The sequence below is a fragment of the Erpetoichthys calabaricus genome, chromosome 12 (genome assembly GCF_900747795.2).
Source record: "Erpetoichthys calabaricus chromosome 12, fErpCal1.3, whole genome shotgun sequence".
Classification (NCBI taxonomy): Eukaryota; Metazoa; Chordata; class Cladistia; order Polypteriformes; family Polypteridae; genus Erpetoichthys; species Erpetoichthys calabaricus.
In genome coordinates, this window is record NC_041405.2 from 5,178,500 (window position 1) to 5,196,384 (window position 17,885).

The following is a 17,885-nucleotide window of genomic DNA, read 5'->3' on the forward strand; positions in this document are numbered from 1 at the left end:
CGTATTGGAATCGATTTGATAAGTAAGAACTAAACCAAGCGAGTCCCTTCTACTGCTTGTGCTCCAACTGTAGAAACATACAAACAGTTACTCTGACCTTGTGACTTGATGTTCATTTTGAGGATTCATAACAGAACAAATTCATCTCGTATCATTGACTCCCCACCTGAACCTTGTTTCATCTGCTGGTGGAAATACTCAAACTGGTGTATCGTTTTGTAAATGGCATGCCTGGATTTTATTTACCGTGTGAAGCCAGTGTCCTAGTCAATACGTGACAGTGTTTGGTCCACAGGGGTCTGCTGGAGCCAATCCCAGTCAACACAGCGCGCAAGGCAGGAACCAAACCCTGGGCAGGGTGCCAGCCCACCGCAGTGTTTGGTCTGTGTCACTTAGCTAATAATGTCACAGCATAGGCTGATGGAAGAAGAGCTGTGTCTGCTGTTACTGACTTTAAGAGGAAGAAAACAGAAGGTGAAGCTTCAGATGTTTTGACCAAAAGTCGCGAGGGAAAGGCGAGTGTAAAATTCTCCTGAGTGGGTCACTTACATGATGAGCAGATGTATTTCAAATGTTTCTATATGTCCTCCTTGTGTTTCGACGAGTTGTTGCATCATATTCAGCCCTTGGTTTATCATTCTGCCATCCACGTTACCAGTCTCACAATTTTGGATCCACGGCAGCCACTTAGAAAGTTTCTGCGTGCACCAGTTGCGTACAGGAGCGTATCCCCAAATCTGACGTCATTTTCGCCTCGTGACCCTCGTGCCTCCCCAAATAAAATCTAAATTGGGATTAAAGTACTGCGGTGGGTTGGCACCCTGCCCGGGATTGGTTCCTGCCTTGTGCCCTGTGTTGGCTGGGATTGGCTCCAGCAGACCCCCGTGACCCTGTGTTTGGATTCAGCGGGTTGGAAAATGGATGGATGGATTAAAGTATTTTAATACCCCTCTCACTGTTTGAATGGAGCCATGTAGAGTTTAATTGATCATATGAAGCTCCTCACGCCCTATTAGAGAAACTCACCTAAACCCAACCCTCTTCCAGCCACATCTGTTGTCACTTTCGTTTACAATAAAAGTGCTTTGTGTGATGATTTATTTTAATTTTTTTAATGTTCCTCCTCGGATTCTGAGATTCCTTTCTGCCACATCCTGCTTGAATTCAATCCCATGCCCCAGAGGCAAAGAACAACTGGTCACATTTGTGACCTGTAACACAACAGCTGCACTTGAGGCAGCTAAATGGAGGAAAAAAAAATCCACTGGACAGAAGTTTGACTGCATTGTCATCGTGCCACTTGAGCGCAGTCAGCTCTGTGCCAGGAAGTCCCCATGTGCCCAGCGGACAGCTGGAACCAAATGCGGTCGCCTGGCCGAGCCTGAAGTTCCAGTTGTAAATGTGAAAGAAAAGTGAGAACATTGCAAAAGCTACAATAAGTGACAAAGGTGTCATTGTCATGTTCCCATTGTGCAATCCGCAGCCGGCTTATATAAAGAGGCAGGGCACGCGGAGGAGCGGGTATCGAGCAGCGGGCAGCGGAGAGGTGAGTCAGGCGTGCGGGGTTCGCTCCGTTTTGTTTTTATCAACTGTGTTTATCATGCAGTGTTTGCAATACTTTTTACAGTATAATTTGATGTAGGTCAAACCAAGTATAATAATAATCCTCATTAATAAAATCCCTGTGTCAGTCCAGGTGTCCATGTGTGTGTTCTGGTGAAGTGCGCATGCGCGGGGCGCGGTGTGATGCGCGATATTACTGTCAGAGAAAGTTACAGGTGTTTTACAGAAATACAAACCAGTATTACTGCGGGAAGAAATTAAAGGTACACAATACATCCATCCATCCATCCATTTTCCAACCCGCTATATTCCTAACTACAGGGTCACGGGGGTCTGCTGGAGCCAATCCCAGCCAACACAGGGCACAAGGCAGGAACCAATCCTGGGCAGGGTGCCATCCCACCACAGGACAGTTACACAATACAGTGACTCATATTACAGCCACATACAAGCCAGTATTATTGTCAGAGAAAATTAATGGCATATTACCGACGCGCACGCCTGTATTACCGCCAGAGAAAATTAAAGGTATATTACGGACGTACAAGCCAGTGGACATACAAGACGGTATTACTGTCACAGAAAATTAAAGACACACAATACACGGCGGCAGCCCACGAAGAACAGTCAGCTCAGCAAGTAAACATCAACAAAAGAAAGGCTGAAAGACAAAGAAAAATACGACCAAGAAAAAGAATGAGGTCAAGGTCCCTTGCCATTTAATATAGACTGTTCCTACTAATGTTTATGCACTACTGTTTTAGCGCCCGTTATTGTAACGGGCTAAATGACTAATAATAATAATAATAATAATAATAATAATAATAATAATAGAGAGTAATTTTTAATGCCACAGCAATGCAAATATGTTAATAATCGACTAATACGGTAATTTACTATTTCCTAAGTAAGCAACTCCTTCTTGAATGTCGCATACATAAAACAGAGTTAACATTAGTTTACAGTTTCGATTATAGCTTGAAAGAGTTCGACTTGTAGATTTTGTGTTCAGTTTTTTCCACTTTTAAGTGTCAAATAGCGGCTCCCCGTCCGTAAACTTTTTAAATGACCGCCAAGTCGCGCTCGTGGCCGTGAGCGCGCATCTTTTTTAGTCAACACTCTTCAATTGACATTTTGTCTCGTTCTCTTTTCAAAGCGCTTTACGTGTTTTATTTTGATCTGTGTTTTTATTTGTGATTTTCCTCGAATGCTCTGTTTGTTTGACCCAGTAAAGGCTGTCAAGTTCCAGGTATGTTAGGACGATCACATTGAAATTCACGGGTTTTCAGACTCCAAAGAAAAGACACAGGCATACAGAAATATACGAGTCCGGGGCTCACAGTTTTCTTTACCCACGACATTCTAACTTCCAAACATCAGACTGGGTCTGCAGGACTGTGCGCCTGTGTGTAGTTTTCTCCAGATATTCCATACAACTTTGATCAATTACTTGAAAACGGCCCGTTTTGCATGTTCTGAGATGTTGTAGCCCATCTGAGATGCTTTTCCGCTCACCACAGCTGGTTATCTGAGTTGGCGTAGCCTTTCTTTCGGCTCAAACAAGTCCTAGGAAAATCAACAGTTGAAACATTCAAACCAGGGGGTCTGGCACTAACAATCAAGCCACTGTCAAAATCATATTTGTTCCCTGTTCTGGTGTTTGATGTGAACATGAACTGAAGTTCTTGACCTGTGTCCACTGAACTGGTAATAAACAAATAACTGTGAGTAAACTGTAACACAAAGAGAATGTGCAAACACCATAGAGGCAGTGACTGAGCTGAGAATGAAACAAAGATACAATCAGCACTGACCACTGAGCCACCATCAGAGTAATTAAATGGTGAATGATTTATTAAGCTACTAATAAGAAAACACTTCAAAAAGGGCATTAATGAAAGGTCCACAGCTCCTGAGCAAGATGTCCTTCTAAGCTCTGCTTCCAGGACCCCCATCCCCCCCCCATTGTCTCATGATGAGCAGACTGCTTCAGTGCACAAAAACATCAAATGACAACAAATCTCAGAACATTGCTGAGAAATGTCCTCTCAGGTGTGTCTGGTTTCTCCCACAGAAACATTTCAACCATGAAGACTGTGGTGTTGGCATTGGCCCTGGCCGTGGTACTGGGCTATGGTGAGTAAATTATCTATCTATCTATGTAATCCTGCCTACTACACTATCTATCTATCTATCTATCTATCTATCTATCTATCTATCTATCTATCTATCTATCTATCTATCTATCTATCTATCTATCTATCTATCTATCTATCTATCTATCTATCTATTGTAACAAAGGCGCTATATAGGCACCCGACCCGGCACATATGGACACAGAGGAACGTAATGAATGCACAAAGCCTTTATTTTTCTTCACTCATGGGCGCACGTCTTCCCCGTGACCCACAGGCAATACACAGTCCCACAAAGCTCAAGTCCAACACAGCAACAATCCTTTCTCCTCTCCCACCACTCCTCCTTAAGCTTAGTCCTCCTCCTCCCAACCCTGGCTCTCTGAGTGGTGGTGGCTGGCCCTTTTTATAGCCCACCCGGAAGTGTTCCAGGTGCTTGACCATCTGGTCCTAATCGCACTTCCGGGTGGGGCTGAAGATTCGTCCAGCCTGGCTGCTGACTCCATGCAGCTCCCCCTAGCGGCCACCTGAACCCCCAACCAGGCTGTGGAGGACTCCATCTCCCATGGAGCCCTGCGGGAGGTTGGGGAATCACTGTTGGTCAGGGAGGCTGCCACCAAGCGACCCGGGGGAGGTATTGAGCTGTCCATGGCTGCTCCCTGGGAACATAAGTAGCAGGGGCGTCCCTGCCGGGTATGGGACCCGGCTGTCCGCCACAATATCTATCTATCTATCTATCTATCTATCTATCTATCTATCTATCTATCTATCTATCTATCTATCTATCTATCTATCTATCTATCTATCTATCTATCTATCTATCTATCTATCATATACTGCCTTCCATAGAATGGCAAAGGCTAAATCCAGCCTGTCACATTCACAATTGCTGTCAGTAGAAATATCTGATGAAAGAAGGACAGTAAAAACAGTCACCTTGAATATTGTTGAGTGTAGAAATTTCCAGCAGTCAATCAGTCTATCTGCAGTAATAACAATAATAATAATAATAATAATAATAATAATAATAATAATAATAATAATAATAATAATAATAATAATAATAACAGCAGGGGTAGCACTGCTGCCTTGCTGTAAGGAGACCAGGGTTCCCAGGTGTTCTCTGCATGGAGTTTGCATGTTCTCCCCGTGTTTGTGTTTGTTTCCTCCTGGCACAGTCCACAGATACGCTGATTTTGTGGGCTCTCAATGCTAAATGCCTCCCTGCCTCCCTGTGTCCCTTCTAAGGATGCAGCAGGTTTAGAAAATGGATGGATGTATAATAACATGGCATTTTGTTCATAATGCTGAAAGACACCTGATTGCGTATCTGTTTCTTTTCTTCAGGTGATTGCTTGAAGTGCTACAACTGTATCGTCTCAAGCAAGTTTGGGAGTTGCACTACGACCGTCCAGACCTGTGGTTACAACGAGAACGCCTGTGTCAATATGGTCTTCCTGCCTCCTTTATGTAAGTAACCTCCTCCCCCAACACCCCCAGCGACTTTGCCCCTTGTGCCGCCATGCAGCTCTTCACTTCCCACGTGTTTGTTTTCTCCTCACTTGTGATGTAAGGACCACCAGAAGGCCTGCTGCTTCACTCCCAATGTGTTGTGTTTCAGATGGCTACGCCCGGCGATGCATCAAATCCAGCGATTGCTTCATTTTGGAGAATGGCAGCCCTAATTCCATTAAGGCCAAGTGCTGCTATGCTGACTTGTGCAACTGAGGAAGCCTGATGGCGATGACGACGGAGTCACCAGACCATTCATCTGAGAGTCGATAACAACATGAAGCACCGTGTACTCATTTTGTTTTTGCATAAGTAAAATCCATCTTATTTTACACATTTACCTCATTTAATTTGCCTTTTTTTATTATAGTGCCTTCCAGCTGGCGCATTCAACCATTTCCCAAACCTCTTTAGCATAGAAGCTTGATGCCACTCCACTAAATGGCACATTCACTCCTACCACATCACTTCAGAGCTGTCCTTTGAGTTGATCTGCATGTCAATGGGATGTAAGAAGATGCTGGTGACACAATCAGGGTGTGGGCACAACTTGTAAAGGTCACATTGGCAGTGACCCATCTGGGCATGAACTAATTTTTCAGCATCTTGCAATGTTATAAGAGGTCTAACTTTTGTTATATTTCTTAAGTGAAAAAATGCTGTGCTAGTAATCTGATTAATATGTGATTTAAAATTCAGGTCCAAGTCAATAATTACCCCTAAATTCTTTATCTCCGTCTTGACTCTTAAGCCTATTGGATCAAATTTAATTCTAATACCCTCATCTTATCCATTGTTACCAATCACTAAGATTTCTGATTTCTCCTTATTTAGTTTGAGAAAATGACTACTCATCCACTCAGAAACACAAGTAAGACATTGGGGTCAGTGAGACAAGAGAGTCGGGGTCATCAGGCGCTATTGATAAATACAGCTGTGTGTCGTCAGCATAGCTGTGGTAGCTCACATTATACCTTGAGAAAAATCTGACGTAATGGAAGCACGGAGATCGAAAAAGGCAACCCGGAGAAAAGGGCCAAGTCAAAAACAAAGCGAAGATCAAACACTGGGAGGTCACAAAATACTAACGACCAAAGCCAAAACACGAGACCAAATTCGGAGACCTGGAGAATTAAGGAAAGTCATTGATCAAGGTAACAACAAGAGGGTTTTGGAGAATCTGTTTCTCAGATATGGAAATAACGTGGTGGGGCTGTTTAATCTCATGGTTGGCAGTTCATGACCTCTGAGGACACACCCCTAGCAATGCGAGTGTTGTCCTAACAACAGTAGTGCAAAAAAGTGCCACTGATTAAGAAAGAAAATGGGCAGCGGAAACGATATAAATAAATATTGTAACAACAATGGAGCTCTCCTAGTCTGCACAAATAACCAAACCACCGGTCACACCAATTAAATCTTCATCTTCTCCTTCTGCTTCTCCTGTTAAGTGGCACATGCTGACTCCTTGAGGTGAGATGGTGGGCTCCTGTTATGCCAGACCCAGGAATGCTTCCAGTGCCATAGTATGGGCTTACTAGGTCCTGAGGAAACCAGGGCTGCACCTTCTGAACTAGAACTCCCATGCACCCTTGTGGGTGTCTAAACTGGGATGGCTCGGTAGGACCAAAGCCACCTGTTGTTTGGGGGATGTAACTCAGGCTTCCACTGGTCCATCCCTTATATTACTCCAGCTGGGAAAAAAACTAATTTTCTCGTCTAGCAGACATACCCATCTTATCCTTCATGCCACTTACATTATATATAAACAAAACCAAGCCGATAGGTGAAACACAGATGTAACCACCATAATCCTCAAAGAAGAAATCTCTCAGGTATGCAAGAAAATCTAAATAAGGACCACTGGTATTCCCATCATATTGAGGATTCTGACACCCAGTGTGCCTACTGCTCAGGTGGAAGTTCTTCTGGCGTCTCACAGTGAGCTGCTCAGTCTGTCTAGCAGGGTCTCCAGGCTGCAATAGCCGAGGTAGAATCCAGAGTATCACTTTGCCCTGGTGTTTATGCAATTTTCACATTTCCCACCAGCAATTTTTGGGCCAACACCCTTCCCATGGTGATCTCTGGCCCCTCAACTGATCCCATCCAGTACCTAATGTTCTTCTGAGATCTTCCATGTTTTACCCCTGACAACAACCTCACAGGATGTGCCTCAGCTTTTACACATTTGGCCATTCACCGGTTCTACTCTGTTATGTGGTAAGCCAAGAATCTCAGCAGATCTCATAATACCGTCACCGGTAGACAAAGTACAATTAATTCTAACTTGTCCTGTGTTCTTCATGTCCTTCTAGTACAGGGGTGTTCAACTTTGGTCCTGGTGGGCCGCAGTGGCTGCAGGTTTTCATTCTAACCATCTTCTTAATTAGTGAGCCATTTTTGCTGCTGTTTTGCCTTCGTTTTAATTGACGTGACTCAGACCCCTTAGTTGCCTCTTTTTCCTTAATGAGCAGCCAAACAATAATGAGACACAAAACGAGCCGTCACATGAGCAGCTCACCTGAAAATAAAGAAAGGTGAAGGTCTTGATCAGGTTGGTCTGCTCAGGTCTCTTGACGGTGGTCTTAGAAAAAACAGAAAATTAACCGTCTGCTGTGGCAGGATGAGAGCAGCAACACGTCCTGATATTCAATAACGACTTTAATTAACAGCAAGAATTAAGAAACTGGTTGGAGTGAAACTGGCTGGAGTTTGACGTTTAGCTGGTTATCTGTTGGCTCGTTTCACGTCTCATTTCTGTTTGGCTGCCATTTAATGAAGAAATTAATCAATTCAGAGGACTGAATCCTTAAAAACAGGGCTATTAAAATGAAGGGAAAAGGAGTTCATTAGCAGCGTAAACTGCTTGCTGATTAGGAAAAGGGTCTGAATGAAAACCTGCAGTCACTGCGGCCCACCATGTCAGGTGTTGGACACCCCTGGTCTAGCACATTCTTTCATCACTGTTGTACTATGAGTCTAGTTAATACATGTGTATAATATAAGGAATGCACAGCACATAATTACCCAGAGTCCACCTCCACAGTGACAGAGGTGTGTTATTACATGGAAGCGTCCATCCAAGTGTGGATAACCTGGAGACATCAAGTGATGCACTTGGCCCTGCCAGTCAGTTGGGTGTCGTCAATTCCAGCTTACTTTATTTTTCTGTAGCCCTTTACTGAATGCAAGCTCACAGGTTTAAAGGGAGTTACGAACTTAAGAAATTATTAATTACGTTATGCATATGCATATGCATAAAAAAAATAAAGATTTTTTTAACACACAGGATGGCAAGCAGTACCAAAAAAAAAAAAAAAAAGCCTAACCTGACCTGCCCCTTAACATCAGCATTAGGTTATGGACAATCGCCAACAAGGGAGAGCAAAACAAAAACTCAGTCCACAGCGTGAATGAGGAAAATAAACCGCGGGGGTCCACGGCCAGTAAGAACAGAGAATGTCAGACACAGTCACAGTTCTGGAGACCAACTGGTCGCTCCTTCCCTCCTGGGCTTTCTCCAGTGGAAGTCTGTCCTGATCTCAGCAGATCTCAGTAATTCAGTAATTGCTAGTGAAATTACAATTAGTCCAGAATTGTCCTGTGTTCTTCATGTCCTTCTCTTTCATCACTGTTGTACTGTCTGTGTAATCATTACATGCATAAGCCTTAAGAATCTCACAGCACACTCACTGTAATTACCCAGGGTCCACCTCCATATCACTTGTGGCCAGTCAGTGACAGAGGTGAGTTATCACATGGAAGCGTCCATCCAAGTGTGGATAAACTGGAGCCATCAAGTGATGCGCTTGGCCTGCAGAGATCTTCAGATAGGCCTTGCCCTTCCGTTGGGTGTCATCAATTCCATTCAGCCCACTTTATTTTTTAACTGTGCCCTTCACTGACTGCAGGCTCACAGGTAACACGGAGTTAAAAATTTTGGAATGATTTTTGACTGAAGAAGCTGCTTGGATGAGCAACAAAACGTATCTACCGAACAAGAAAGAAGTCCAGTTGCCATGACTCAACTACCAGAAAATTTCACCAGGATGACTGAGAATCTTCACAGACAGATACTTGACTCTGTGCCCTCCTCTGCCATAACCTATCGTCTATGTAGGAGGAGCGAAAGCTTTAGAATCATCAAAAATTTCGATCTCCGGTTTTTGATGGATCTCAATGTTTTAAGGTCCCCTGATATCGAAAACACTGATAGATAGATAGATAGATAGATAGATAGATAGATAGATAGATAGATAGATAGATAGATAGATAGATAGATAGATAGATAGATAGATAGATAGATTCCTCCTGGGCTTTCTCTGGTGGAAGTCTGTCTGCCACAGCAGCACATGACCACAACTGCCCTGTAGTCTTGATGGCTCCATGGGCTCATGTTGCTTGCATAAAGTTCTGGTGCTTCCATCACAATAACAGCACTTACAGTTGACCAGGGCAGATCTAACAGAGCGGAGATTTCACGCACAGATGTGTGACAAAAGTGACATCCTATGACAGTGCCACGTATAAAGTTACTGAGCTTTTTAGTATGTTCCATCCTACTGCCAATGGAGATGTCTGATCTGATGCACTCATTTACAATAAAACACCTGAACTCAGTACTTTGGAGGGGGGCGTCCATATACTGTTGAGCCATGTGGTGTATGAAGGGGATTGTTGGAAAGATCTGTGCATCTGTGGAGCTCTGGTCACGGACTCCATCAGCTCATGTGTGCTGAAGAAGCAAAATGGCTAACAACTAAACTAACACCACTAGATGGCACTCACTAACACAAAGTGACATGAACAAGAGGGATTAACTCCACCACTAGATGGCGCCGAGATGAAGTCCTTCAAACGTGTTATTTTACCTTTGGCACCAAAACGCACCCTCTGGGCCCCAAGCGTTTTTTGTGCACAGGGTTGCCTAACACTTTTTGTTTTTTTTATTAGTTTTAGTTGTACATGCAAAGCCCACAATGACAAGTGTTTTGGGGATTCTAGAAAGAACACACTGAGTGCCAACTGCCATGCCATGTCCAAAGTCACTAAGGTTTAATTGTTTTATTAGATCAACTGAGATGGGCACCTGACACAAAAGGTGCCCTCTAAACTCTTAACACCTTTTTCTTAATGGGGGAGTGGAAGAAACGTCAAACCAGCTCTGTGCCAGTTACATGTCCCCTCTTATTGCGGGCTTATTCTTTTAGAAACGGCGGTCAAGCGACTACTCACACTGCCTGGTAGAGTCACCAGACTCAGACTGCTCACATGCACGTTCGGTCTGAGTGATGTGCCACAATCTGAGTGCTCAGACAATATGTGCACGTGGCACTAACAGACGTGCTTACCCATTCAAAAAAATAAAAACCAACGTGGCCACAGGCTTCTCTTGCCATACTGTCAAAGTCAAAGTGAACTTTATTGTCATCTCAGCCATATACAAGTATACAGATAGACGAAATTGCGAAGCTCAGGGTCCACAGTGTAACAACATGACGTGCAAATAATAAATTAAAAATAGAATTAAAATTTAAATTTAAAATTAAAGGGCAGCACGGTGGAGCAGTGGGTAGCGCTGCTGTCTCACAGTTGGGAGACCTGGGGACCTGGGTTTGCTCTTCCCTGCGTGGAGTTTGCATGTTCTCCCCGTGTCTGCATGGGTTTCCTCCCACAGTCCAAAGACATGCAGGTTGGATGGATTGGCGATTCTAAATTGGCCCTAGTGTGTGCTTGGTGTGTTTGTGTGTGTCCTGTGGTGGGTTGGCACCCTACCCGGGATTGGTTCCTGCCTTGCGCCCTGTGCTGGCTGGGATTGGCTCCAGTGGACCCCCGTGACCCTGTGTTCGGATTCAGCGGGTTAGATAATGGGTGGATGGATGGATTTAAAATTAAAACACAAACAAGACAAGACCTTGTGCAAAGACAAGACAAAGAAGTAGCAGCAATATTGATGTGTAGGATATGTAATATAATAAATAAATAATAGATATAGATCATACAGAAGTGACCAGTGTATGCTGATAGTTGTTTAAGACGTGTAGACAATGACAGGTCAGAATGTTTCACAGCAGAAGGATCTCAAGAGTGTCCAAATCCTTAAAGGTCACTATGAGATTTTCAGTTCTTCTCTCCCTGCACACTCGTCTTTACAGGTCAGTGGCTCACATGTATAAAAGTTCTGTTTTTCGAGGTGGTCGAGGACGTGTGGAAGGTCCCAGGGGGCAGCCTGGTGTTAAGGAGTCTAACAGCTTGGGGGTAAAAACTCTCCTGCAGCCTGGCACATCTGGCTCTGATGCTGCAGTATCTTCTCTTGGATGGCAAAAGTGTGAAAAGTCCATGTGAGGGGTGTAAGGGGGTCCTGCACAGTGCACAGGACACTACGTTTGTAAAATATGTCCTGTAGTGAAGGGACAGGCACCCCAGTAATGTTCTCTGCTGTCTTCACTATCCATTGCGGTCGGATATGTTGCAGTTTCCATTCCAGACAGTGATGCGGCTGGTCAGGACACTCTCAATGGTGCCTCTGTAGAACATGGTGAGGATGGAAGGGGGAAGACTTGCTCGCTTCAGTCACCTCAGGAAGTGTTGTAGTCTCTGCTGGGCTTTCTCGATTAGTGATGAGGTGTTATGTGTCCACGTAAGTTCCTCAGTTATGTGCACACCGAGGAACTTGGTACACCTAACAGTCTCCACATCTAAACCGTTGATGCTGAGTGGGATGTGGGCAGGATGTGATTTTCTGAACTCCACGATTATCTCTTTTGTCTTGTCGACATTGAGAGATAGATTGTTGTCTTCACACCATGCGGACAGCTGTTCCACCTCATCTCTGTATGCTGTTTCATCATCCCTGCTTATCAGTCCCAGCACCGTCGTATCATCCACAAACTTGATGATGTACTTGGTGTTGTGCGTGGCTGTGCAGTCGTGAGTCAGCAGGGTGAAGAGCAGTGGACTAAGCACACAGCCCTGCGGCCCTCCAGTGCTCAGTGTGATGTTCCTGGAAGTGTTGCAGCCCATCCGAACTGACTGGGGCCTCTCTGTGAAGAAGTCCAGGATCCAATTGCAGAGGGTGATGTTCAGGCCCAACCTGCTCAGTTTTACAAACCAGCTTTTGAAGGCGGAGCTAAAGTCTACCAATAGCATCCTGACATGTGTGTCTTTTTAATCCAGATGTGTCAGGGAGAGGTGAAGGGCAGAGCATATGGCGTCCTGTTTGAGCGGCATGCCAACTGAAGAGGGTCAAGGGAGGCAGGGAGATTAGTCTGTATGTGTCACATGACTGTGCTCTCTCATTTGCATCATCATTCATATCATTTGTATCATTAGATTTGTATTCATATCAATCGGGTCATTTGGAAACAATGGGGTAATAATGTTCTAGAAATTGTCCACACCAGCCACAGTAATCAAATCTTCCATTATTATTATTCTTCTTATTACCAGGGTCTCATGTGTTATCTGACTAATGGAGGGTCCTTTACGGTTTATTTTCATTTGCGCTACTCAAGGTGGCTAATTCTTACTCATTCAGCCCCCACTGCCTTTATCAATTCATTGAAGACCCACTAGCAGCTGTTGCAAATCGCCCCCTTGGTACAATGAGCATGATTGGGGGTCCCCCCCCTTGGTGAAAGTGAAACAAGCTTGCTTAGAAACAGGGAAAACATATCAATCAGCGCTGCTGATCGCTTAAGTGACCCACTCGTGATCTACTCATGGACCACCACAACCAACATGTGAACCACAATTGCAAATCGGGTCAGAGGCCATTGCCTGAGAAACACTGGCTTAGGTGACCGCCGACGGCTGGTCATGCAAAACATTCTAATGTCCTGCCTTGCCTCTCCACTTTCCCAGAATGCATTTCACTCCCGTCCAGCTTGACAAGCCTTTCGGGCCTCGGCCTTGAACCTGAAATCTGTCCGCTGAGAAGGTTAAAGCAACCAAGCAGTCACTCATTTCGCCCATCCCAATGCTAAATTAATGGATGCTAGAAATTGTGCTTTGTTGGAGTTACACCACACACCCGCATCGCAGGACGTACGGCATGTGTAATGGAGAATTGAGGTGAAACGGGGGGCTGTACCTAATAAACTGGACACTGAACTAAGCAAAAGGCCTGCCTGGTGAACTAAGCAAGAGGCCGACTCCAAGCTGATATCTGTGGTGGGGGTCCAAACTAGAATGTCATCAGGGAGTCAGGTGAACTCCACAAATGTTCGTCAATCACATGCATATGTACAAAAAAAAAACCCCTCATTATTAAACATTAGCAGACTGATGTTGGTGTCAGCGGTGGGATTGAACTGAAAAATAGACCTTGCAGTGCAGGGATTGCACATCAAGGCTTTATCACTTGGTCTGTAAATGATTGTATGGAGCACCTTCTAAGTCACATGATATGTACAAAAATAAAACCCTCATTATTAAACATTAGCAGACTGATGTTGGTGTCAGTGGTGGGATTGAACTGAAAAATAGACCTTGCAGTGCAGGGATTACACATCAAGGTTTTATCACTTGGTCTGTAAATGATTGTATGGAGCCACTTCTAAGTCACATGATTAGAACGTGTACGGTGAGCACCATAGCTTCCTTGGCCCCACCTCCTGGAAGACAAGAGGTGTTACCCCCCCCCCGCCCCCAAACCTGAATACAAAGAGACAAGCTTAAGGTGGAAATCGTTTTAGGAGACGATCATAGTGCCCACCGTCACGGTCTGTGTTGTGTGGCTTCTTGCTTTCCTTTTTGAGGATTCTGAGGGCCTGGGTACCTGGTGCTTAAGGTTATTTCTTCTTTCGATGAAACGCCTTCTCCCGTGGCGCCATCTTGTTTTTCCAATGGGTGCCACCACCTTGGAGTATTTTTGTTAATGGTTTCTATGCCATTGCTAGATAAGATCAACTGGGAGTGGGCAGCGTGTGACATCGCCAGGTTGAAGGTACATATCCATCTGCACTGTACACTTCTTGGTGGTCCCTGTAAAAAAAATGTAACTATCTGATGGCGTAAATTTGCACCACAGATGGACCACCTGGTGAGCTTACATCTATGAACTTTGAGTCTCTACCCGCCCCCCCAACATAGCCCCCAACCCCTGAACCTGGTGCTGGGCATTAATTCTGGCTGAGGTGGGCGGAATGACGCATGATAAAGCAGTCATTAAGATGTGGCGCCCCCTACTAGGCAGAAGGATGCTATTGCAGCTGGAAACTTGAACCCATTTGTATATTTTATTTTCTCCAATTCCTTTTGAAGTTTTCAGCACTGTTTGCACAGCGCGCTTTCCTCTGACTACCTGACGCTTGCCGTTATTTCCCCTTACAACAGAGAAGGAAATGTGACGACACCGTTTGATCTTCTATGTACTCTCACAACCCCGCGCCCGCTCTTACTTCAGTCATGGCTCTCGTCGTCCTGCTCCTAACTCATCTCCTGCACTGTAAGTACCCTCCAAAGTGGCTGTGCCGATGGGACCGGGGGGGTGTCTGGGTTATTGAACTCATTGGTGTTGAGTCTCCTAGTAAGAGTTTTATAAGGGGGGTGTGGACCGAGTCGAGAGGGGTCTGTGAATAACAACAAAGGGCTTCAGCCAGGAGCTGACCCACCGCTGCACCGAGTGGCACAAATCGACATCTGCTGTGCATTCTGATGTTCTAATGTCCTAATGCGGCGCACACAACCTCAGGGGTCCGGGTCAGGAAATGGGTTTATCCGTAGCTTTGTTTCATGTTTTTTTTTTTTCAATTTTTAAGTAAAACTTTAATATTGTGGTAAAAGTGCTGCAGTGGCAGGTTAATGCCCACCCTGGTAGTGGCTGTGACCAGAGGGCACATCTCTCACCAGCCTCTCGTGCAAGTTGCTAAGGGGGCATGTGGTCATATTTGGGGGAGGATAAGTAGGGTGGTCTTTGGGTGGAGGGAAGTGTGGTGCCAATCTTATTCCTTCTGTCCACATTCTGCCAATGCCCAAGACCCTTAAGACCATCAAGGAACAGATCAGGGTGGCGTAGTGGTGAGGTCTTTGGACTGTAAACCCTGAGGCTGTGGGTTCAAATCCCACAACGGACTGGGTGTGACCCCGAGCAAGTCACATGACCTGTTTGTGCTCCAATTGGGGGGGTGAAAACAAAAAGAAATGTAATCAACTATAGCAGAAATACTGTGAGTCGCCTTGGATAAAGGAATCGGACAAATAAGCAAATGGAAATGAGGAGCGAGTGGAAGTGTGCAGGAGGTCACCCTAAAATATCGTCTTGTAAACGGGACTCCTTTAGAAAGGTCCGTCATGTCTGTCGGCCCAAAAAATGTTTTCTGTCTAGCAATGTTCTGGACAGTGTCTCTCCTTTCTGTGTGTCTATTATATAGTGCCTTTCCTATCACTTCATCTAGCTATCTGTCTACTTGAATGGAAAGAGCGCTTTCTCTAATGTGCTTCAAGCCGAGAGTAGAACAGAATTTCCTACGCTCTACATCTGCAGCGACCCGGGTTCAAATCCTGTGCCATTTTCTGCGCTGTCCTCCTCATTCTCATGCTTTGTGTGAGTCTCTCTGTGTGTTTTATTCTGCTGTCCTCCCTTAAATCAAAGACTTGCAGGTTAGATCAATGGGGGACTCTGAAGTCACCCGTAGGACTGGGATGGACTCGTGTCCTGTGAATCGATGACTTGCAGCCTTCCACCTGATGGCACTCATTTTTTACTCTTTATATATATATATATATATATATATATATATATATATATATATATATATATATATATATATATATATATATATATGTATATATATATATATATACACACACACACATACATATATATGCCTCACAGTTAGGAGACCTGAGTGTTTGCTTCCCGGGTCCTCCCTGCTTGGAGTTTGCATGTTCTCCCCGTGTCTGCGTGGGTTTCCTCCCACAGTCCAAAGACATGCAGGTTAGGTGCTTTGGAGATCCTAAATTGTCTGTAGTGTGTGTGTGTGTGGGTGTGTGTCCTATGGTGGGTTGGCACCCTGCCCAGGGTTGGTTCCTGCCTGGTGCCCTGTGTTGGCTGGGATTGGCTCCAGCAGACCCCCGTGACCCTGTGTTCGGATTCAGCGGGTTGGAAAATGGATGGATGGATGAAATTAAGGGTGAAAATGTTATACTTTTTGGAACAGTTCTGGGTTATCTCATATGACATTGATGATTATTTTTTCTGCATATTTTTTTTACATACGAACAAATAAATAAGATCAAAATAAAAAGGGACACAGGTGGGGCTCAGAGCGCAATGCACAGTAGCTGGCTGGCAGTCAGACCTGCTAACATCGGTGCTCTACTGAAAACACCACAGCTAAGCGCAGAGACCACTCTTTATAATGAAGAAATCTTTGTTATTCTCTTAAAATTAAAATTAATTTATCATTGATGTTTATTGTCGGCCTCAGGAAGGTCAAACTGATCCGTTAGTGAAGACCATTTTTCCTCGGGCCTTCTGCAAATAGCGAAGAATTTCTTCTCTTATAAGTGTTATATGTAAATATACTGCATGTATATATTTTTATATCTCCGCACACAGTTATATATTTATATTTATATCTGTGCAGACTCCCACGCAGTTAGTTACACACACACTTACAGATGCTCAGCTCCAGATGAAAGTCCTGAGGGACTGTGTTGGGGGGCATGGGGTGCATGTTGGGGGGCTCGACATGATATTGCAGGGTGACCCCCTTGAGGGAGGCACCCACACGTTTACTGTACATGTAGCTAAGTGACGATGACCCTATTGTGTGTAGGCTGATGGAGTCGGCGCTTATTCAAATTAAACGACAAAATGAACTCCGAGTGTATTTTTGTATTCTTATTTTTAACGCGTTTATTCCTGTCAGCAGTGTGGGCAAACATCGGCACATTAAAGTTCATCTGCCCTCTTCCTTTGCTTGGCTCTTATGACTCACTCGGTGCCATAATGACTATCTTACTCCGTAATAACCCATGAGCCGTTCATACGCGTTCCGGTCCCGTTTATCCCGTTCAGCGGTGCGGTAGGCGGAAGGCGGAAGGCGGGCAGCGCTAAATGACCCCTTAACGTCTAAACTATTAAAGCGGGACTTCCACGGAGACCTTTTGGAGAAGTGAAGCTCATACTCTCGAGATGTTTCTAATCTGAGCCCGCTACGTGTCACCGCCGCTCCGATTACGAGGCCACTGCCGCTGGCTGCGTGTCACATGTCTGCTGCCCCCATCATTTCTGTACAAAGGCTAAAAGTTGACAAGGTCACCGGACGCGACTCATTTTCACGTCGCGATCTCTCGTTTCTCACGTCGGTTTCACTCAGTGACATCTGCAGTGTTACATTAACACCAAGTTTCAGTTGTTAAATTAGTTTTAAAGTAAAGTAATCGTGCAAGGTCTACCTAGCAGAACCTACCCCGGGAACATCAGGCAGGAGCCCACCTGGACACACAGTGGGCACACTTAACACACACGTCCCCTCATACACTATTTGGGGGTTTCCACTGGGCACAGCCTCTTCTGTGCTTGTCCTGTGCATTGGGGGACACAGTCACAATGCCGCATAAGTGACAGTTTGCTTAGCGGTGAAGGCGACCGACCGCGACCCTCGCTTTTTTTGCTGAGCTGTTGCCTGTGTGGTGTGTGTTTTGCGTTTGGGTTTGCTCTGCGCA

General features: G+C 44.9%; 3 protein-coding genes across 4 annotated transcripts in view; all 3 read left to right on the plus strand.

Annotated features, from left to right (window-relative positions):
- The window catches only part of LOC114661759 (nicotinate-nucleotide pyrophosphorylase [carboxylating]-like), a 188,100-nt gene extending 179,870 nt beyond the window's left edge, over positions 1-8,230 (plus strand). Inside the window, exon 5 of the mRNA XM_051934715.1 lies at positions 8,217-8,230. The gene's annotated coding sequence lies outside the window, so the exon portion shown is untranslated. The remainder of the gene's footprint in view (positions 1-8,216) is intronic.
- Positions 1,444-5,548, plus strand: LOC114663221 (CD59 glycoprotein-like). Its single transcript, XM_028816975.2, has 4 exons — positions 1,444-1,546; positions 3,638-3,699; positions 5,046-5,168; positions 5,320-5,548. Exons 2-4 carry the CDS (start codon positions 3,651-3,653, stop codon positions 5,424-5,426), a joined length of 279 nt encoding a protein of 92 aa, XP_028672808.1. The 5' UTR covers positions 1,444-1,546; positions 3,638-3,650; the 3' UTR covers positions 5,427-5,548.
- A 6,267-nt stretch (positions 8,231-14,497) lies between the features above and the next one.
- The window catches only part of LOC114661766 (integrin alpha-D-like), a 78,843-nt gene continuing 75,455 nt past the window's right edge, over positions 14,498-17,885 (plus strand). For both annotated transcript variants that reach the window (XM_028814956.2, XM_051934707.1), the window contains exon 1: positions 14,498-14,658. In XM_028814956.2, coding sequence (XP_028670789.2) covers positions 14,580-14,658 — 79 coding nt within the window. In that variant the 5' untranslated portion in view covers positions 14,498-14,579. The remainder of the gene's footprint in view (positions 14,659-17,885) is intronic.